General features: G+C 28.6%; 1 protein-coding gene across 2 annotated transcripts in view; it reads left to right on the forward strand.

Annotated features, from left to right (window-relative positions):
• Positions 1-24,346, forward strand: part of LOC145296963 (ERI1 exoribonuclease 3-like) — a 53,275-nt gene that overhangs the window by 22,812 nt on the left and 6,117 nt on the right. For both annotated transcript variants that reach the window (XM_080143192.1, XM_080143191.1), the window contains 2 exons: positions 1,088-1,160; positions 6,843-6,939. In XM_080143192.1, coding sequence (XP_079999318.1) covers positions 1,088-1,160; positions 6,843-6,939 — 170 coding nt within the window. The remainder of the gene's footprint in view (positions 1-1,087; positions 1,161-6,842; positions 6,940-24,346) is intronic.

Here is a 24,346-nt window from a genome sequence, read left to right on the forward strand (position 1 = left end):
CACACATGTAATATAATAATAATATGAATACATCCAGGTTCCTCTATACAAGAATGATTGGCTTGTGTTAATTTTAAATATGAATGGGTATAGCAGTTTGGGGGAGATGCCAAAAAATATGCTGAAAACATAAAACCAACTACAACCATGATTCAATGAATCACATTTTTTCTCATATATAAACTTGTAGTTCTTGTCTGTCAATTTGTTTGTTCACAAACTTCTATGCTTGTTGAGATAGACTCCCATAATGATATTAATATATCACAGAAAGGGATATGTTTGTATTATTTCGATTCATCGGACTACTATTCTCATCTTGGCTGTGATTTTCACAACGTTTCGGGTGATGTAACCTCCGACCATCTTTAGGTGTATTTTGTCAAACGTGGGAATGTTTCTGTTGAACTCGGGAATTTGGGCGGAATTTCAAGCAGGACTCTTTATTTATTTCACAGGGGTAGCATGCTCTTGTTCTGTCAGACATGACTGGATAGAGGTCCTAAGTAATTCTCAAATGTATTTTTTGGTCACTCACACTGAGGATTGAACCTTCAACCTTCAGGAGAATATCATGTTTTACAATTAATTTTTCCAAGTATTCTAACCACTGCGCCATGGGTTCTTGCAGACAGTAAACCCTGTGTATTGCTTTATTGCTGGTCAATATTTTTTTTTAATTTTGAAATTGCTATGAAATGCAGAGGAGTGAAATTGGGTACACTGGAAGAGCATAATAAGGTGCCTTATTTCAATGATTTTTGTGGAATTTGAACAAATATTTTGAAAATGATACTTATTTTTCTATTTTCTGGTAATTTTAAATAGCCAAGAGTGATAAACAGCATATAAAATATGATAGGTAGGTGTGGGGGGGTCACCATTCAGTGAGAGAGGATGAGGGTGATAGATAGAAACTTAATATGGTTAATTAGAATGATTAAGGCAAAAAGTCTTTCAAGCATAACTCAATCCCAAAACAGAAATATTTAATGTGATTAAAATATATAGGAATAAAAGCCTCTCAGAAACAATAGATATTTTTAATTTCATGAAATTTTTATTTCACATCAACTTTTTCTTTCAGGTTGCCTAGTCAGTGTGCTTACTTAAATCTGGAAAGTCAACCTTATTTCTCTCATTGGATCAACATTAAAAGGGTAACGAACCTTAATCATTTTTTTTATGGTATTAACATAACATATATTTTTATGGTATTAACATAACATATATTTTTTATGGTATTAACATAACATATATTTTTTATGGTATTAACATAACATATTTTTTTATGGTATTAACATAACATATATTTTTTATGGTATTAACATAACATATTTTTTATGGTATTAACATAACATATATTTTTTATGGTATTAACATAGCATATACGAGGGTAAATCAAAAAGTTTTAAGACAAGTGATATAAATTCAATCTAAATGAAAATAGAGCAACAAAACAAGGTTTAATTGCACTACTGATTACTTAACAAAAAATTTGACAAGTTACAGCATTCTAAATCTTTTATTCTTTTTTTTCAGATAATATTTTATAATATTAACTTTTTCACAGTCCAAAATGAGCACATTTGAAGTTCGTGCAAACATTAAATTTCTAACAAAACTGGAATGGAAACCGACGGAAATCATTAAAGCTCTACAAAATGTTTATGGAGACTCGTCACCTTCTAGAGCTGTTGTTTATCGTTGGATCAGACGATTCAAGGATGGTAGGAATGATCTTCAAGATGACCAAAGAGAAGGTAGGCCTTCAACATCAAAAAATGCTCAAAACATCGAGCTTGTCAGGAATCTTGTTGAAGAAGATCGGAGAATAACAGTGAATGAGATTGCTAAGGAGCTTGACATTTCATTTGGGTCAACCTTTTCAATTCTGAAAGAAGATCTTGGTCTGAGTAAGCTTTCTGTTCGTTGGGTGTCTAAAGCGTTGCAGCAGAATCAGTTGAATCTGAGATCAGATCTTTCATTGGCCCTTCTGACTAGAATTGAAGCAAATGAGGCAAACTTTTTTGAACGGGTCATAACCGATGATGAAACATGGATTTACCTGTACGATCCTGAAAGCAAAGTTCAGTCTAAACAATAGTTACCAAGAGGATCAGCAGGCCCTATCAAGTTCAAAGCAGAAAGGTCAGCTCAAAAAATAATGGCAACTGTTTTTTGGGATAAAGATGGAATCGTTTTATTAGATTTTCTTGAAGGACAGAAAACTATCACCGCAAGCTATTACGAAGGAGTTTTGAGAAAGCTGAAGACTTCATTGGCTAAGAAACGACGAGGAAAGCTCCATCGTCAAATTCTGTTCCATCATGACAACGCTCCAGCACACACGGCCAAGACTGTAAGAACAATTTTACGCGAGTTTCGCTGGGAAATCCTTTCACACCCTCCCTATAGTCCTGATTTAGCGCCTAGTGATTTCTTCCTATTTCCAAAACTGAAGGAACATTTGAAAGGAATAAGATTTCAATCCATAAATGAAGCAAAGAAAGAGGTTGTGACCTGGTTCACTAAACAAGTTCCAGAATTTTATGAAGAAGGAATTTATCGATGGAAGCATCGCTTACAGAAGTGTATTGAGTTAGGCGGATCGTATGTAGAAAAATAAAGTTTTCAACTTCAATAAATAAAGTTTTTCTTCAATTTGTCTCAGAACTTTTTGATTTACCCTCGTATTTTTTATGGTATTAACATAACATATTTTTTTATGGTATTAACATAGCATATATTTTTTATGGTATTAACATAGCATATATTTTTTATGGTATTAACATAACATTTTTTATGGTATTAACATAGCATATATTTTTATGGTATTAACATAGCATATATTTTTATGGTATTAACATAGCATATATTTTTTATGGTATTAACATAGCATATATTTTTTATGGTATTAACATAACATATACTTTTTATGGTATTAACATAACATATACTTTTTATGGTATTAACATAACATATACTTTTTATGGTATTAACATAACATATACTTTTTATGGTATTAACATAACATATACTTTTTATGGTATTAACATAACATATACTTTTTATGGTATTAACATAACATATACTTTTTATGGTATTAACATAACATATATAAGGAACTTTGTGTGAGTTCATGCCCCATGGACTTCAAAACGGCTGGGCCAATTATTTTTTAAGTTTCACACAAAAGTACTTGATGTGTCTGGGAGTGTTCTTACATATGTTTTATATCGGAATGCATCTGATAAGTATTGGAAATCGACAATCTTTAATCAAAAAAATCTGATTAAAGAAAAAAGTCCAATTTGGACCAAACTTAACACTTATATACCAAGTGCATTTCGGAAGTTTTATCATACAAGCAGAAAGGCCCAGCCCACAAAATCAACATTAGATTCTTTTATAAAACAGTGGTGTTTGAAATGAATGTTTGCTTTTAGAGCACAATTGAACCACGATACTTGATTTTTGCATTTTTAACTTTGTGTGAAGCCATTATTTACAGATAATTTTATAAAATCAGCAGTAGATTCTCTACAGTGCAATGTAGACTACAATGTATTGTGAACTAAGTCACTGTGGGTAGGTATGTGAAGCTTCCTCCCGGTGTACCATAGTGTGTCCCTAGAGCAGGCAATCAGTCAATTTAATTGAAAAATATGCAATTTCACTGATTTCGATGACAAAAGTATTGGAAGTTTGGAACATTCGTTGGTCCTACTATGAGTGTGTGTGTGTGCGCACTGATGGTTCCCGAAAGGATGAAACACTAGTGTCTGTAGGTATTTAATTATTATAGTAAAAAAATAATTATGTCATCCCCTTTAAGAAATTTGTTTCTTATTGTTGAGCACTTTCAGTTGAATTAAAAAGTCGGTCAATTTAGCTCTTATGCATAGATCATCGTATAACGATTAGATCACTGTCTGACTGACTTAAATGAACATTTTGAATTGATACGGTCTTCGCTAATCGAGCCAGAGATGTCTCATGTTGCAGGGTTCGAATCGTTCGACTGGTGTTGATCATGACACCCTGCACTGAAGATTCCCGAAAGGATGAAACAGTAGGTATTTAATTGACAATTAGTGCAGATGATAGCACGTTATCACAACAGTCATTGGCCATTGGTGTTTCATGGGGCTTGGGTGATAAAATCCTGACATATTCTCTATCTGTACTCATATCACTGAAAGAAAAAAAAATGACAAATCTCCTAAACAAAATCAACACCATAACAATGAATACATAATCTTCTGCTGGATTCCAAGCCACATTGGCATCTTTTCGAAAAAATGAATATAGCAGCAAAAATAACACTTCAAGAAAATCATATAACTAGAAAAGTCCCTTATACTGATCTAAAACCTAATATACATATATATATATATCTATATATCTATAAAAGTGAACGTGTCTGTCTGTCTGTGTGCATTTCCCTACGCAATAACTCCGTCAATTTTTAGTCTATAGACTCGAAATTTGAAATACCGGGTACTGAGATTTGGGAAAATCGATGTGATGGGTGTCAGCCAGAAATTTGGCTGTTAAGGGGTCAAATTTCAACGATTTGACCTTGAACTCTACCAAACTCCTCCGACAATTTTGGGTCTAGACACTTGAAATTTTAGATATAGGTTCCTTGAACCCGGATCTAACTTAATAAAGTGATTTGAGCCCGAAACTATAAATTTTAAGGGGTCATAATAGGGGTCAAAGTTTTAAAAAATTAACCATTTTTTTTGTTTTTTTGCTTTTTTTGCACAGCATACACCTCCAAACACCGGGCACCCCTGCTAGTATATATATATATATATACTGATCTAAAACCTAATATATGTAGAAATATATTTTCTTATTATATATCAATCCTTATTTAAGAAGCTCAACATAATTACAGAGCAATATAGAGAATAAATGACAAAAAGTTATATTCCAAAATTCATGATGTTGACCATCCTATAATTTATTCCTTTAATTCAGTTGACTTATACAATTCTTGACAGTATCTGTTTCGTAGCACAAAATCAATCACTTAATTATTATATCAATCAGTGAATCTATTATGCCCTTAACTCATCAGAAGAAATAGCAACAATCAATCCGTCAAAAGGAATTGAAATGTGATTTGACATGGTAAAAATCCCAAATTATATATATATATATATATATATAACAAGGGCCAATACTTCACCAATCACACCAGTTGTCCTTAACCTCGTCAGATTCCACCCGATATGACGGGTGTTCTTTCGATCATACATTGTTCAGTCACAAGTTGGCCTGTTGATCGTCTTCACCCACTGTGTTTTCATGGTGGGGTGCTTTGCCTCTCGATCGAATCGTCTCCTACCCTGTGTAGGTAGTCTCCGGGTACATCAATCACTCCGCTGGTCCTTGCGGCTTGCTGCAAAATGAAGAGTCCTCACCACAAACAAACAGAACTCTGGTTTATAACAATAACAAACTATTTATTGTTTTCATTACTTCATAACAGCTACTGTCTAAATTGAAGTGACTGACTATAGCAGTGAAACAATGTAAGACCAGACCAGTAAGGTCACAGATTTTCCATTAACACAGGCTAGTTAACATCATAACATCAGACCCTGAGGGCTCCCAAATTGGGAGCGCTTGACCAGCCCAGCCGTTCCGTTTGCTGGCTACGACTCTACTCTTTTTAGAATTCCTTTATCTAAATGCAACCCCTTTTCCCCCACCTCTCCTCCAGAGAGTGGTTACAAACACCCTTTCTTTCTTCCTCTTAGAGCTCATCTCTACCATATTTTAACCCTCCTTTGCACTGAGGCCTTCACTTATTATCAAATTAGGAGTGATTAGTCACCCCAGGTCGAACAACACTCGGCGGTGACCCTCTCTCCTTGACCCCCATTCTAAGCTGTCAGCCTTAATCAGCCAAGAATCTCTGGATCTCTTCAAACCTCTCAACAGAGGTTTTAAAAACAACCTTTCATGTTAACAGATATATAATGACAATGAGATAAAAACAATTATTTGTTTTTTCTCTTCCTGACAAAATCCCATAGACATTTCTGTTTTGTCTCAATCAGACATCAACACCCTCTCTTCTGCCCTCTCTTCCTCTATCCCGTCCGGTCAAACACCCCCCTCTCTCACTGCAATATGCACCTTGCTGCATGCATTCATGACACCAATAATGTCATATATAATCACCCATACACAGTACTGTATCACAGCTCATCAGTGTAGTTAGACAAGCAACTACCTCAAGCCAGGATTGAAACTCGATCGCCCAAATGAGAGCCGGTGCTTCTAACCGTTACGCTATTTGGCTGCTGCTATGCCAGGCAATGAATTAACAATGTTTTGAAATTGTCCAAACTCCTAAGCTTGATTGGTTTACACCAAGAGCATCGCTTAATAAGCTAATGGCACTTTGTATATCACTCCCCAATATGCTTTACTCAAGACAGGGAGCATTATACTATATATATATATATATATATAAAGAGCATACTACCTGTGAAGTAAATAATGGATTCCGTTTGAAATTCCATTTAAATTCCCAAGTTCGACAGAAACATTCCAGAGTTCGTCAAGATACATCTGAAGAAGGTGGGAGGTTCCATCAACCGAAACGGTGTGAAAATAAGATTCAAGATAAGCACAGTAGTCCAATGGAACCAAATAATATGAACAACCAATCCTCTTCTGAAAAATTCAGAAACTTTTTTTATAATTTATTTTTTTAATTATAGAAATGTAATTCATTATCGTTTTTATTTTTTTTTTTTTTTGTATAAATGTCTTTTTTTGTTTTTAATCGTTTACTTTTTTGTTTTCAAATCTAGGCATTTTCTAATCACACGTCGATATGGCCGAACAATCTCACAACAATGTTAGATAAATTAAGATTACCACATTTAGGAAGACTGCATAGCGGAATTGGTAAGTTTCCTTGCTTTTATTTAACTTCAACTTTGTGTTATTCAAATTCTTTGGACCACTATTTTTATCTTGAGCGTTATTTTCACAACATTTCGGTCGATGTAACATTCTCAGGGATATCTTGTTGAACTCCGGAATCTTTCTGTGAAACTCGCGGACCATGGCACAGCAGTTAGAGTATTTGGAAAAATTCAGTAGTAAAAGTGACCTTCTGAAGATTGAAGGTTCAGTCCTCAGTGTAGGCGATCGGAAAATACAATTGCAAATTACTTAGGACTTCGGTTGCAATATTTTGGATGTGTAATGGGATATGATCCCACACAGTTGGACGATTCTATTTATAAACGATGTTGCTAGGAACTGACGAATCGAATTAATTCATGTTCTGCTACCAACCAATCAGAAACAAGAATTGCTGCATAAATATTAAACCTTTTCTGTAGCAATTTCACATGTGTTTTTTCCGTCTCGACACAGTAAGAATATTTTGCTCTGTGAAACTGTCTACTACAAACAAGTCACCTCTCAAAACTTGTTTAGAACAACGAAGCATCGGAAACTGTTCTGAACTGTTCTGTCTACTGCAAACTAGTCACCTCTCAAAACTTGTTTAGAACAACGAACCATCGGAAACTGTTCTGTCTACTGCAAACCAGTCACCTCTCAAAACTTGTTTAGAACGAAGCATCGGAAACTGTTCTGTCTACTGCAAACTAGTCACCTTTCAAAACTTGTTTAGAACAACGAAGCATCGGAAACTGTTCTGAACTGTTCTGTCTACTGCAAACTAGTCACCTCTCAAAACTTGTTTAGAACAACGAACCATCGGAAACTGTTCTGTCTACTGCAAACCAGTCACCTCTCAAAACTTGTTTAGAACAACGAAGCATCGGAAACTGTTCTGTCTACTGCAAACTAGTCACCTTTCAAAACTTGTTTAGAACAACGAAGCATCGGAAACTGTTCTGAACTGTTCTGTCTACTGCAAACTAGTCACCTCTCAAAACTTGTTTAGAACAACGAAGCATCGGAAACTGTTCTGTCTACTGCAAACTAGTCACCTTTCAAAACTTGTTTAGAACAACGAAGCATCGGAAACTGTTCTGTCTACTGCAAACTAGTCACCTTTCAAAACTTGTTTAGAACAACGAAGCATCGGAAACTGTTCTGAACTGTTCTGTCTACTGCAAACTAGTCACCTCTCAAAACTTGTTTAGAACAACGAACCATCGGAAACTGTTCTGTCTACTGCAAACCAGTCACCTCTCAAAACTTGTTTAGAACAACGAACCATCGGAAACTGTTCTGTCTACTGCAAACCAGTCACCTCTCAAAACTGGTTTAGAACAACGAAGCATCGGAAACTGTTCTGTCTACTGCAAACCAGTCACCTCTCAAAACTTGTTTAGAACAACGAAGCATCGGAAACTGTTCTGTCTACTGCAAACCAGTCACCTCTCAAAACTTGTTTAGAACAACGAAGCATCGGAAACTGTTCTGTCTACTGCAAACTAGTCACCTCTCAAAACTTGTTTAGAACAACGAAGCATCGGAAACTGTTCTGTCTACTGCAAACTAGTCACCTTTCAAAACTTGTTTAGAACAACGAAGCATCGGAAACTGTTCTGAACTGTTCTGTCTACTGCAAACTAGTCACCTCTCAAAACTTGTTTAGAACAACGAACCATCGGAAACTGTTCTGTCTACTGCAAACTAGTCACCTCTCAAAACTTGTTTAGAACAACGAACCATCAGAAACTGTTCTGTCTACTGCAAACTAGTCACCTCTCAAAACTTGTTTAGAACAACGAAGCATCGGAAACTGTTCTGTCTACTGCAAACCAGTCACCTCTCAAAACTTGTTTAGAACAACGAAGCATCGGAAACTGTTCTGTCTACTGCAAACTAGTCACCTCTCAAAACTTGTTTAGAACAACGAAGCATCGGAAACTGTTCTGTCTACTGCAAACTAGTCACCTTTCAAAACTTGTTTAGAACAACGAAGCATCGGAAACTGTTCTGAACTGTTCTGTCTACTGCAAACTAGTCACCTCTCAAAACTTGTTTAGAACAACGAACCATCGGAAACTGTTCTGTCTACTGCAAACTAGTCACCTCTCAAAACTTGTTTAGAACAACGAACCATCAGAAACTGTTCTGTCTACTGCAAACTAGTCACCTCTCAAAACTTGTTTAGAACAACGAAGCATCGGAAACTGTTCTGTCTACTGCAAACTAGTCACCTTTCAAAACTTGTTTAGAACAACGAAGCATCGGAAACTGTTCTGAACTGTTCTGAACTGTTCTGTCTACTGCAAACTAGTCACCTCTCAAAACTTGTTTAGAACAACGAACCATCAGAAACTGTTCTGTCTACTGCAAACTAGTCACCTCTCAAAACTTGTTTAGAACAACGAAGCATCGGAAACTGTTCTGTCTACTGCAAACTAGTCACCTTTCAAAACTTGTTTAGAACAACGAAGCATCGGAAACTGTTCTGAACTGTTCTGAACTGTTCTGAACTGTTCTGTCTACTGCAAACTAGTCACCTCTCAAAACTTGTTTAGAACAACGAACCATCAGAAACTGTTCTGTCTACTGCAAACTAGTCACCTCTCAAAACTTGTTTAGAACAACGAAGCATCGGAAACTGTTCTGTCTACTGCAAACTAGTCACCTTTCAAAACTTGTTTAGAACAACGAAGCATCGGAAACTGTTCTGAACTGTTCTGAACTGTTCTGTCTACTGCAAACTAGTCACCTCTCAAAACTTGTTTAGAACAACGAACCATCAGAAACTGTTCTGTCTACTGCAAACTAGTCACCTCTCAAAACTTGTTTAGAACAACGAAGCATCGGAAACTGTTCTGTCTACTGCAAACTAGTCACCTTTCAAAACTTGTTTAGAACAACGAAGCATCGGAAACTGTTCTGAACTGTTCTGTCTACTGCAAACTAGTCACCTCTCAAAACTTGTTTAGAACAACGAACCATCGGAAACTGTTCTGTCTACTGCAAACTAGTCACCTCTCAAAACTTGTTTAGAACAACGAACCATCAGAAACTGTTCTGTCTACTGCAAACTAGTCACCTCTCAAAACTTGTTTAGAACAACGAAGCATCGGAAACTGTTCTGTCTACTGCAAACTAGTCACCTTTCAAAACTTGTTTAGAACAACGAAGCATCGGAAACTGTTCTGAACTGTTCTGAACTGTTCTGTCTACTGCAAACTAGTCACCTCTCAAAACTTGTTTAGAACAACGAACCATCAGAAACTGTTCTGTCTACTGCAAACTAGTCACCTCTCAAAACTTGTTTAGAACAACGAAGCATCGGAAACTGTTCTGTCTACTGCAAACTAGTCACCTTTCAAAACTTGTTTAGAACAACGAAGCATCGGAAACTGTTCTGAACTGTTCTGAACTGTTCTGAACTGTTCTGTCTACTGCAAACTAGTCACCTCTCAAAACTTGTTTAGAACAACGAACCATCGGAAACTGTTCTGTCTACTGCAAACCAGTCACCTCTCAAAACTTGTTTAGAACAACGAAGCATCGGAAACTGTTCTGTCTACTGCAAACTAGTCACCTTTCAAAACTTGTTTAGAACAACGAAGCATCGGAAACTGTTCTGAACTGTTCTGTCTACTGCAAACTAGTCACCTCTCAAAACTTGTTTAGAACAACGAAGCATCGGAAACTGTTCTGTCTACTGCAAACTAGTCACCTTTCAAAACTTGTTTAGAACAACGAAGCATCGGAAACTGTTCTGAACTGTTCTGTCTACTGCAAACTAGTCACCTCTCAAAACTTGTTTAGAACAACGAACCATCGGAAACTGTTCTGTCTACTGCAAACCAGTCACCTCTCAAAACTTGTTTAGAACAACGAACCATCGGAAACTGTTCTGTCTACTGCAAACCAGTCACCTCTCAAAACTTGTTTAGAACAACGAAGCATCAGAAACTGTTCTGTCTACTGCAAACTAGTCACCTTTCAAAACTTGTTTAGAACAACGAAGCATCGGAAACTGTTCTGTCTACTGCAAACTAGTCACCTCTCAAAACTTGTTTAGAACAACGAACCATCGGAAACTGTTCTGTCTACTGCAAACCAGTCACCTCTCAAAACTTGTTTAGAACAACGAACCATCGGAAACTGTTCTGTCTACTGCAAACTAGTCACCTCTCAAAACTTGTTTAGAACAACGAAGCATCGGAAACTGTTCTGTCTACTGCAAACTAGTCACCTTTCAAAACTTGTTTAGAACAACGAAGCATCGGAAACTGTTCTGAACTGTTCTGTCTACTGCAAACTAGTCACCTCTCAAAACTTGTTTAGAACAACGAACCATCGGAAACTGTTCTGTCTACTGCAAACCAGTCACCTCTCAAAACTTGTTTAGAACAACGAACCATCGGAAACTGTTCTGTCTACTGCAAACCAGTCACCTCTCAAAACTTGTTTAGAACAACGAAGCATCGGAAACTGTTCTGTCTACTGCAAACTAGTCACCTTTCAAAACTTGTTTAGAACAACGAAGCATCGGAAACTGTTCTGTCTACTGCAAACTAGTCACCTCTCAAAACTTGTTTAGAACAACGAACCATCGGAAACTGTTCTGTCTACTGCAAACTAGTCACCTCTCAAAACTTGTTTAGAACAACGAAGCATCGGAAACTGTTCTGAAAGTAAACATGGCTTACACTTCTAGAGTCATGGCTGATGAAACAAGAGCATGCTACTCCTGTCATTTAAATAAAGAGTTGCGTTCAAAATTTCATGACGATTTCTGAGTTTGACAGAAAGATTCCTGAGTTCAACATGATACAAGAGAGAAGGTCAGAGTTTGCATTGACCAAAATGTTATGAAAATGACTCAAGATGAGAACAGTAGTCCAAAGAATCCAAATATGAACAACCAATCCTCATCTCAAAAAATCAGAAAGTTATTTGAAGACATTTATATTTTTTGGTAATGATTCACTTTTTTTTGTTGATTTGGAAAATAGTTACAAATTTATATTTTTTGGTAATGATTCACTTTTTTTTGTTGATTTGGAAAATAGTTACAAATTTATATTTTTTGGTAATGATTCACTTTTTTTTGTTGATTTGGAAAATAGTTACAAATTTATATTTTTTGGTAATGATTCACTTTTTTTTTGTTGATTTGGAAAATAGTTACAAATTTATATTTTTTGGTAATGATTCACTTTTTTTTGTTGATTTGGAAAATAGTTACAAATTTATATTTTTTGGTAATGATTCACTTTTTTTTGTTGATTTGGAAAATAGTTACAAATTTATATTTTTTGGTAATGATTCACTTTTTTTTGTTGATTTGGAAAATAGTTACAAATTTATATTTTTTGGTAATGATTCACTTTTTTTTGTTGATTTGGAAAATAGTTACAAATTTATATTTTTTGGTAATGATTCACTTTTTTTTGTTGATTTGGAAAATAGTTACAAATTTATATTTTTTGGTAATGATTCACTTTTTTTTGTTGATTTGGAAAATAGTTACAAATTTATATTTTTTGGTAATGATTCACTTTTTTTTGTTGATTTGGAAAATAGTTACAAATTTATATTTTTTGGTAACGATTCACTTTTTTTTGTTGATTTGGAAAATAGTTACAAATTTATATTTTTTGGTAATGATTCACTTTTTTTTGTTGATTTGGAAAATAGTTACAAATTTATATTTTTTGGTAATGATTCACTTTTTTTTGTTGATTTGGAAAATAGTTACAAATTTATATTTTTTGGTAATGATTCACTTTTTTTTGTTGATTTGGAAAATAGTTACAAATTTATATTTTTTGGTAATGATTCACTTTTTTTTGTTGATTTGGAAAATAGTTACAAATTTATATTTTTTGGTAATGATTCACTTTTTTTTGTTGATTTGGAAAATAGTTACAAATTTATATTTTTTGGTAACGATTCACTTTTTTTTGTTGATTTGGAAAATAGTTACAAATTTATATTTTTTGGTAATGATTCACTTTTTTTTGTTGATTTGGAAAATAGTTACAAATTTATATTTTTTGGTAATGATTCACTTTTTTTTGTTGATTTGGAAAATAGTTAAAAATTTATATTTTTTGGTAATGATTCACTTTTTTTTGTTGATTTGGAAAATAGTTACAAATTTATATTTTTTGGTAATGATTCACTTTTTTTTGTTGATTTGGAAAATAGTTACAAATTTATATTTTTTGGTAATGATTCACTTTTTTTTGTTGATTTGGAAAATAGTTACAAATTTATATTTTTTGGTAACGATTCACTTTTTTTTGTTGATTTGGAAAATAGTTACAAATTTATATTTTTTGGTAACGATTCACTTTTTTTTGTTGATTTGGAAAATAGTTACAAATTTATATTTTTTGGTAATGATTCACTTTTTTTTGTTGATTTGGAAAATAGTTACAAATTTATATTTTTTGGTAATGATTCACTTTTTTTTGTTGATTTGGAAAATAGTTACAAATTTATATTTTTTGGTAATGATTCACTTTTTTTTGTTGATTTGGAAAATAGTTACAAATTTATATTTTTTGGTAATGATTCACTTTTTTTTGTTGATTTGGAAAATAGTTACAAATTTATATTTTTTGGTAATGATTCACTTTTTTTTGTTGATTTGGAAAATAGTTACAAATTTATATTTTTTGGTAACGATTCACTTTTTTTTGTTGATTTGGAAAATAGTTACAAATTTATATTTTTTGGTAATGATTCACTTTTTTTTGTTGATTTGGAAAATAGTTACAAATTTATATTTTTTGGTAATGATTCACTTTTTTTTGTTGATTTGGAAAATAGTTACAAATTTATATTTTTTGGTAATGATTCACTTTTTTTTGTTGATTTGGAAAATAGTTACAAATTTATATTTTTTGGTAACGATTCACTTTTTTTTGTTGATTTGGAAAATAGTTACAAATTTATATTTTTTGGTAATGATTCACTTTTTTTTGTTGATTTGGAAAATAGTTACAAATTTATATTTTTTGGTAATGATTCACTTTTTTTTGTTGATTTGGAAAATAGTTACAAATTTATATTTTTTGGTAATGATTCACTTTTTTTTGTTGATTTGGAAAATAGTTACAAATTTATATTTTTTGGTAATGATTCACTTTTTTTTGTTGATTTGGAAAATAGTTACAAATTTATATTTTTTGGTAATGATTCACTTTTTTTTGTTGATTTGGAAAATAGTTACAAATTTATATTTTTTGGTAACGATTCACTTTTTTTTGTTGATTTGGAAAATAGTTACAAATTTATATTTTTTGGTAATGATTCACTTTTTTTTGTTGATTTGGAAAATAGTTACAAATTTATATTTTTTGGTAATGATTCACTTTTTTTTGTTGATTTGGAAAATAGTTACAAATTTATATTTTTTGGTAATGATTCACTTTTTTTTGTTGATTTGGAAAATAGTTACAAATTTATATTTTTTGGTAATGATTCACTTTTTTTTGTTGATTTGGAAAATAGTTACAAATTTATATTTTTTGGTAATGATTCACTTTTTTTTGTTGATTTGGAAAATAGTTACAAATTTATATTTTTTGGTAATGATTCACTTTTTTTTGTTGATTTGGAAAATAGTTACAAATTTATATTTTTTGGTAACGATTCACTTTTTTTTGTTGATTTGGAAAATAGTTACAAATTTATATTTTTTGGTAATGATTCACTTTTTTTTGTTGATTTGGAAAATAGTTACAAATTTATATTTTTTGGTAATGATTCACTTTTTTTTGTTGATTTGGAAAATAGTTACAAATTTATATTTTTTGGTAATGATTCACTTTTTTTTGTTGATTTGGAAAATAGTTACAAATTTATATTTTTTGGTAATGATTCACTTTTTTTTGTTGATTTGGAAAATAGTTACAAATTTATATTTTTTGGTAACGATTCACTTTTTTTTGTTGATTTGGAAAATAGTTACAAATTTATATTTTTTGGTAATGATTCACTTTTTTTTGTTGATTTGGAAAATAGTTACAAATTTATATTTTTTGGTAATGATTCACTTTTTTTTGTTGATTTGGAAAATAGTTACAAATTTATATTTTTTGGTAATGATTCACTTTTTTTTGTTGATTTGGAAAATAGTTACAAATTTATATTTTTTGGTAATGATTCACTTTTTTTTGTTGATTTGGAAAATAGTTACAAATTTATATTTTTTGGTAACGATTCACTTTTTTTTGTTGATTTGGAAAATAGTTACAAATTTATATTTTTTGGTAACGATTCACTTTTTTTTGTTGATTTGGAAAATAGTTACAAATTTATATTTTTTGGTAATGATTCACTTTTTTTTGTTGATTTGGAAAATAGTTACAAATTTATATTTTTTGGTAATGATTCACTTTTTTTGTTGATTTGGAAAATAGTTACAAATTTATATTTTTTGGTAATGATTCACTTTTTTTTGTTGATTTGGAAAATAGTTACAAATTTATATTTTTTGGTAATGATTCACTTTTTTTTGTTGATTTGGAAAATAGTTACAAATTTATATTTTTTGGTAATGATTCACTTTTTTTTGTTGATTTGGAAAATAGTTACAAATTTATATTTTTTGGTAATGATTCACTTTTTTTTGTTGATTTGGAAAATAGTTACAAATTTATATTTTTTGGTAATGATTCACTTTTTTTTGTTGATTTGGAAAATAGTTACAAATTTATATTTTTTGGTAATGATTCACTTTTTTTTGTTGATTTGGAAAATAGTTACAAATTTATATTTTTTGGTAATGATTCACTTTTTTTTGTTGATTTGGAAAATAGTTACAAATTTATATTTTTTGGTAATGATTCACTTTTTTTTGTTGATTTGGAAAATAGTTACAAATTTATATTTTTTGGTAATGATTCACTTTTTTTTGTTGATTTGGAAAATAGTTACAAATTTATATTTTTTGGTAATGATTCACTTTTTTTTGTTGATTTGGAAAATAGTTACAAATTTATATTTTTTGGTAATGATTCACTTTTTTTTGTTGATTTGGAAAATAGTTACAAATTTATATTTTTTGGTAATGATTCACTTTTTTTTGTTGATTTGGAAAATAGTTACAAATTTATATTTTTTGGTAATGATTCACTTTTTTTTGTTGATTTGGAAAATAGTTACAAATTTATATTTTTTGGTAATGATTCACTTTTTTTTGTTGATTTGGAAAATAGTTACAAATTTATATTTTTTGGTAATGATTCACTTTTTTTTGTTGATTTGGAAAATAGTTACAAATTTATATTTTTTGGTAATGATTCACTTTTTTTTGTTGATTTGGAAAATAGTTACAAATTTATATTTTTTGGTAATGATTCACTTTTTTTTGTTGATTTGGAAAATAGTTACAAATTTATATTTTTTGGTAATGATTCACTTTTTTTTGTTGATTTGGAAAATAGTTACAAATTTATATTTTTTGGTCATGATTCACTTTTTTTTGTTGATTTGGAAAATAGTTACAAATTTATATTTTTTGGTAATGATTCACTTTTTTTTGTTGATTTGGAAAATAGTTACAAATTTATATTTTTTTGTAATGATTCACTTTTTTTTGTTGATTTGGAAAATAGTTACAAATTTATATTTTTTGGTAACGATTCACTTTTTTAGTTGATTTGGAAAATAGTTACAAATTTATATTTTTTGGTAATGATTCACTTTTTTTTTGTTGATTTGGAAAATTGTTACAAATTTATATTTTTTGGTAATGATTCACTTTTTTTTGTTGATTTGGAAAATAGTTACAAATTTATATTTTTTGGTAACGATTCACTTTTTTTTGTTGATTTGGAAAATAGTTACAAATTTATATTTTTTGGTAATGATTCACTTTTTTTTTGTTGATTTGGAAAATAGTTACAAATTTATATTTTTTGGTAATGATTCACTTTTTTTTGTTGATTTGGAAAATAGTTACAAATTTATATTTTTTGGTAACGATTCACTTTTTTTTGTTGATTTGGAAAATAGTTACAAATTTATATTTTTTGGTAACGATTCACTTTTTTTGTTGATTTGGAAAATAGTTACAAATTTATATTTTTTGGTAACGATTCACTTTTTTTTGTTGATTTGGAAAATAGTTACAAATTTATATTTTTTGGTAACGATTCACTTTTTTTTGTTGATTTGGAAAATAGTTACAAATTTATATTTTTTGGTAATGATTCACTTTTTTTTTGTTGATTTGGAAAATAGTTACAAATTTATATTTTTTGGTAATGATTCACTTTTGTTGATTTGGAAAATAGTTACAAATTTATATTTTTTGGTAATGATTCACTTTTGTTGATTTGGAAAATAGTTACAAATTTATATTTTTTGGTAATGATTCACTTTTTTTTGTTGATTTGGAAAATAGTTACAAATTTATATTTTTTGGTAATGATTCACTTTTTTTTGTTGATTTGGAAAATAGTTACAAATTTATATTTTTTGGTAATGATTCACTTTTTTTTGTTGATTTGGAAAATAGTTACAAATTTATATTTTTTGGTAATGATTCACTTTTTTTTGTTGATTTGGAAAATAGTTACAAATTTATATTTTTTGGTAATGATTCACTTTTTTTTTGTTGATTTGGAAAATAGTTACAAATTTATATTTTTTGGTAACGATTCACTTTTTTTTGTTGATTTGGAAAATAGTTACAAATTTATATTTTTTGGTAATGATTCACTTTTTTTTGTTGATTTGGAAAATAGTTACAAATTTATATTTTTTGGTAATGATTCACTTTTTTTTGTTGATTTGGAAAATAGTTACAAATTTATATTTTTTGGTAATGATTCACTTTTTTTTGTTGATTTGGAAAATAGTTACAAATTTATATTTTTTGGTAATGATTCACTTTTTTTTTGTTGATTTGGAAAATAGTTACAAATTTATATTTTTTGGTAACGATTCACTTTTTTTTGTTGATTTGGAAAATAGTTACAAATTTATATTTTTTGGTAACGATTCACTTTTTTTGTTGATTTGGAAAATAGTTACAAATTTATATTTTTTGGTAACGATTCACTTTTTTTTGTTGATTTGGAAAATAGTTACAAATTTATATTTTTTGGTAACGATTCACTTTTTTTTGTTGATTTGGAAAATAGTTACAAATTTATATTTTTTGGTAATGATTCACTTTTTTTTGTTGATTTGGAAAATAGTTACAAATTTATATTTTTTGGTAACGATTCACTTTTTTTTGTTGATTTGGAAAATAGTTACAAATTTATATTTTTTGGTAATGATTCACTTTTTTTTTGTTGATTTGGAAAATAGTTACAAATTTATATTTTTTGGTAACGATTCACTTTTTTTTGTTGATTTGGAAAATAGTTACAAATTTATATTTTTTGGTAACGATTCACTTTTTTTGTTGATTTGGAAAATAGTTACAAATTTATATTTTTTGGTAACGATTCACTTTTTTTTGTTGATTTGGAAAATAGTTACAAATTTATATTTTTTGGTAACGATTCACTTTTTTTTGTTGATTTGGAAAATAGTTACAAATTTATATTTTTTGGTAATGATTCACTTTTTTTTGTTGATTTGGAAAATAGTTACAAATTTATATTTTTTGGTAACGATTCACTTTTTTAGTTGATTTGGAAAATAGTTACAAATTTATATTTTTTGGTAATGATTCACTTTTTTTTTGTTGATTTGGAAAATTGTTACAAATTTATATTTTTTGGTAATGATTCACTTTTTTTTGTTGATTTGGAAAATAGTTACAAATTTATATTTTTTGGTAACGATTCACTTTTTTTTGTTGATTTGGAAAATAGTTACAAATTTATATTTTTTGGTAATGATTCACTTTTTTTTTGTTGATTTGGAAAATAGTTACAAATTTATATTTTTTGGTAACGATTCACTTTTTTTTGTTGATTTGGAAAATAGTTACAAATTTATATTTTTTGGTAACGATTCACTTTTTTTTGTTGATTTGGAAAATAGTTACAAATTTATATTTTTTGGTAACGATTCACTTTTTTTGTTGATTTGGAAAATAGTTACAAATTTATATTTTTTGGTAACGATTCACTTTTTTTTGTTGATTTGGAAAATAGTTACAAATTTATATTTTTTGGTAACGATTCACTTTTTTTTGTTGATTTGGAAAATAGTTACAAATTTATATTTTTTGGTAATGATTCACTTTTTTTTTGTTGATTTGGAAAATAGTTACAAATTTATATTTTTTGGTAATGATTCACTTTTTTTTGTTGATTTGGAAAATAGTTACAAATTTATATTTTTTGGTAACGATTCACTTTTTTTTGTTGATTTGGAAAATAGTTACAAATTTATATTTTTTGGTAATGATTCACTTTTTTTTGTTGATTTGGAAAATAGTTACAAATTTATATTTTTTGGTAATGATTCACTTTTTTTTGTTGATTTGGAAAATAGTTACAAATTTATATTTTTTGGTAATGATTCACTTTTTTTTGTTGATTTGGAAAATAGTTACAAATTTATATTTTTTGGTAACGATTCACTTTTTTTTGTTGATTTGGAAAATAGTTACAAATTTATATTTTTTGGTAATGATTCACTTTTTTTTGTTGATTTGGAAAATAGTTACAAATTTATATTTTTTGGTAATGATTCACTTTTTTTTGTTGATTTGGAAAATAGTTACAAATTTATATTTTTTGGTAATGATTCACTTTTGTTGATTTGGAAAATAGTTACAAATTTATATTTTTTGGTAATGATTCACTTTTTTTTGTTGATTTGGAAAATAGTTACAAATTTATATTTTTTGGTAATGATTCACTTTTTTTTGTTGATTTGGAAAATAGTTACAAATTTATATTTTTTGGTAACGATTCACTTTTTTTTGTTGATTTGGAAAATAGTTACAAATTTATATTTTTTGGTAATGATTCACTTTTTTTTGTTGATTTGGAAAATAGTTACAAATTTATATTTTTTGGTAATGATTCACTTTTTTTTGTTGATTTGGAAAATAGTTACAAATTTATATTTTTTGGTAATGATTCACTTTTTTTTGTTGATTTGGAAAATAGTTACAAATTTATATTTTGTGGTAATGATTCACTTTTTTTTGTTGATTTGGAAAATAGTTACAAATTTATATTTTTTGGTAACGATTCACTTTTTTTTGTTGATTTGGAAAATAGTTACAAATTTATATTTTTTGGTAATGATTCACTTTTTTTTGTTGATTTGGAAAATAGTTACAAATTTATATTTTTTGGTAATGATTCACTTTTTTTTGTTGATTTGGAAAATAGTTACAAATTTATATTTTTTGGTAATGATTCACTTTTTTTTGTTGATTTGGAAAATAGTTACAAATTTATATTTTTTGGTAATGATTCACTTTTTTTGTTGATTTGGAAAATAGTTACAAATTTATATTTTTTGGTAATGATTCACTTTTTTTTGTTGATTTGGAAAATAGTTACAAATTTATATTTTTTGGTAATGATTCACTTTTTTTTGTTGATTTGGAAAATAGTTACAAATTTATATTTTTTGGTAATGATTCACTTTTTTTTGTTGATTTGGAAAATAGTTACAAATTTATATTTTTTGGTAATGATTCACTTTTTTTTGTTGATTTGGAAAATAGTTACAAATTTATATTTTTTGGTAATGATTCACTTTTTTTTGTTGATTTGGAAAATAGTTACAAATTTATATTTTTTGGTAATGATTCACTTTTTTTTGTTGATTTGGAAAATAGTTACAAATTTATATTTTTTGGTAATGATTCACTTTTTTTTGTTGATTTGGAAAATAGTTACAAATTTATATTTTTTGGTAACGATTCACTTTTTTTTGTTGATTTGGAAAATAGTTACAAATTTATATTTTTTGGTAATGATTCACTTTTTTTTGTTGATTTGGAAAATAGTTACAAATTTATATTTTTTGGTAATGATTCACTTTTTTTTGTTGATTTGGAAAATAGTTACAAATTTATATTTTTTGGTAATGATTCACTTTTTTTTGTTGATTTGGAAAATAGTTACAAATTTATATTTTTTGGTAATGATTCACTTTTTTTGTTGATTTGGAAAATAGTTACAAATTTATATTTTTTGGTAATGATTCACTTTTTTTTGTTGATTTGGAAAATAGTTACAAATTTATATTTTTTGGTAATGATTCACTTTTTTTTGTTGATTTGGAAAATAGTTACAAATTTATATTTTTTGGTAATGATTCACTTTTTTTTGTTGATTTGGAAAATAGTTACAAATTTATATTTTTTGGTAATGATTCACTTTTTTTTGTTGATTTGGAAAATAGTTACAAATTTATATTTTTTGGTAATGATTCACTTTTTTTTGTTGATTTGAAAATAGTTACAAATTTATATTTTTTGGTAATGATTCACTTTTTTTTGTTGATTTGGAAAATAGTTACAAATTTATATTTTTTGGTAATGATTCACTTTTTTTTGTTGATTTGGAAAATAGTTACAAATTTATATTTTTTGGTAACGATTCACTTTTTTTTGTTGATTTGGAAAATAGTTACAAATTTATATTTTTTGGTAATGATTCACTTTTTTTTGTTGATTTGGAAAATAGTTACAAATTTATATTTTGTGGTAATGATTCACTTTTTTTTGTTGATTTGGAAAATAGTTACAAATTTATATTTTTTGGTAACGATTCACTTTTTTTTGTTGATTTGGAAAATAGTTACAAATTTATATTTTTTGGTAATGATTCACTTTTTTTTGTTGATTTGGAAAATAGTTACAAATTTATATTTTTTGGTAATGATTCACTTTTTTTTGTTGATTTGGAAAATAGTTACAAATTTATATTTTTTGGTAATGATTCACTTTTTTTTGTTGATTTGGAAAATAGTTACAAATTTATATTTTTTGGTAATGATTCACTTTTTTTGTTGATTTGGAAAATAGTTACAAATTTATATTTTTTGGTAATGATTCACTTTTTTTTGTTGATTTGGAAAATAGTTACAAATTTATATTTTTTGGTAATGATTCACTTTTTTTTGTTGATTTGGAAAATAGTTACAAATTTATATTTTTTGGTAATGATTCACTTTTTTTTGTTGATTTGGAAAATAGTTACAAATTTATATTTTTTGGTAATGATTCACTTTTTTTTGTTGATTTGGAAAATAGTTACAAATTTATATTTTTTGGTAATGATTCACTTTTTTTTGTTGATTTGAAAATAGTTACAAATTTATATTTTTTGGTAATGATTCACTTTTTTTTGTTGATTTGGAAAATAGTTACAAATTTATATTTTTTGGTAATGATTCACTTTTTTTTGTTGATTTGGAAAATAGTTACAAATTTATATTTTTTGGTAACGATTCACTTTTTTTTGTTGATTTGGAAAATAGTTACAAATTTATATTTTTTGGTAATGATTCACTTTTTTTTGTTGATTTGGAAAATAGTTACAAATTTATATTTTTTGGTAATGATTCACTTTTTTTTGTTGATTTGGAAAATAGTTACAAATTTATATTTTTTGGTAATGATTCACTTTTTTTTGTTGATTTGGAAAATAGTTACAAATTTATATTTTTTGGTAATGATTCACTTTTTTTGTTGATTTGGAAAATAGTTACAAATTTATATTTTTTGGTAATGATTCACTTTTTTTTGTTGATTTGGAAAATAGTTACAAATTTATATTTTTTGGTAATGATTCACTTTTTTTTGTTGATTTGGAAAATAGTTACAAATTTATATTTTTTGGTAATGATTCACTTTTTTTTGTTGATTTGGAAAATAGTTACAAATTTATATTTTTTGGTAATGATTCACTTTTTTTTGTTGATTTGGAAAATAGTTACAAATTTATATTTTTTGGTAATGATTCACTTTTTTTTGTTGATTTGAAAATAGTTACAAATTTATATTTTTTGGTAATGATTCACTTTTTTTTGTTGATTTGGAAAATAGTTACAAATTTATATTTTTTGGTAATGATTCACTTTTTTTTGTTGATTTGGAAAATAGTTACAAATTTATATTTTTTGGTAACGATTCACTTTTTTTTGTTGATTTGGAAAATAGTTACAAATTTATATTTTTTGGTAATGATTCACTTTTTTTTGTTGATTTGGAAAATAGTTACAAATTTTTAGAACATTTTTTTTAATCGAGAAAAAAATTTCGTGAATTTTTTTTAGATAAGGATTCATAATTGTTTTGGTATTATTTGGAATATAATTCTCATCTTTTTTTTATTTCTGCATTTTGTGGCGGTAAATGTAATATCCTTCTTTAGATCTGCACGTTTGAATTTGTGAATCTTTATGCTAAACTTGGGAACCTATACGGAATAATATTTTCATTGTGTTAATGGCTGAACCTTCAACTCCAGTCATTTAAAATTGATTGTTAATCAAGCTTTTATCCATTATGCCACGATAATCAAGAATAATATAGTAAATTAACACTTCAAGCTGTGGAACAAAAATACCTGTAGAGTCCTTCTGGCACTTCCTTACAAATGAGATGACCTCAGGTGATAGACAAACTCATCCCTACCCTCTCATCAGAAAGAACGACATAATACCATTGTAACATTGTACACCTTTTTGTAACAGTGTTGTTACATTTTAACGGACCCAACATGTTGTAAACTCCATCACAAGGAAAAAGAAAAAAGAAGAAAAAAATGTGCCTTTATGTCTGGTATTTCCAATGTAGCTGATGGTACAAGAACAATCTCTCATTGGTTCAGTTTAAAATTCTGTTAAGTTTCCAAAGTTCAACATAAAGATTCCCAAGTTTAAAAAAATCAAAATTATATGATTTTTTGGAATATTTCATCTTGTTCCATGGTACATTCATCATATAAACTTTTCTGTATTTTTTTTTTTTTTTTTTTCACCCCAAACAAGGCACGATGCTACTTTGATGTAGGGGCTTACTATCTGGGACATAATTGCAGGGATACTATGAAGGGAGTTGAGTATCAAGATGTCTGTTTACATTACATTTGAACTTCTGCATGTCAGTACAGTTGGGAAAGCAGGAAACCAGAAGAGAATTCCAAAGTCTGGCAGTTCTGGGGAAGAAACTATTAGAGTAGAAGGCTTTCTGGCATCTGGGGATATCTAGTGTGTAGGGGTGGGATTTTTCTGCTTGTCAGGTTTGTCAGGTGTATTTACGTTGAGGGGGTACAAGGGTTTGTAGTTCGTCAGAGCATCCACCATTAAAATACTTGTAGAACAGGCAAAGGAATGGAATATTTTGTTGATGGAATAGAGGTTGACAGTTCTTTATTTTTGTCACCATAAGTGCCAATCTGAATAAGCACCCAAAAACCAACCATGTATCTTACTTTGCCTTCATGAATGAAGA

Source organism: Euprymna scolopes, chromosome 17 (assembly GCF_053919585.1).
Source record: "Euprymna scolopes isolate OS-2025 chromosome 17, ASM5391958v1, whole genome shotgun sequence".
NCBI lineage: Eukaryota > Metazoa > Mollusca > Cephalopoda > Sepiida > Sepiolidae > Euprymna > Euprymna scolopes.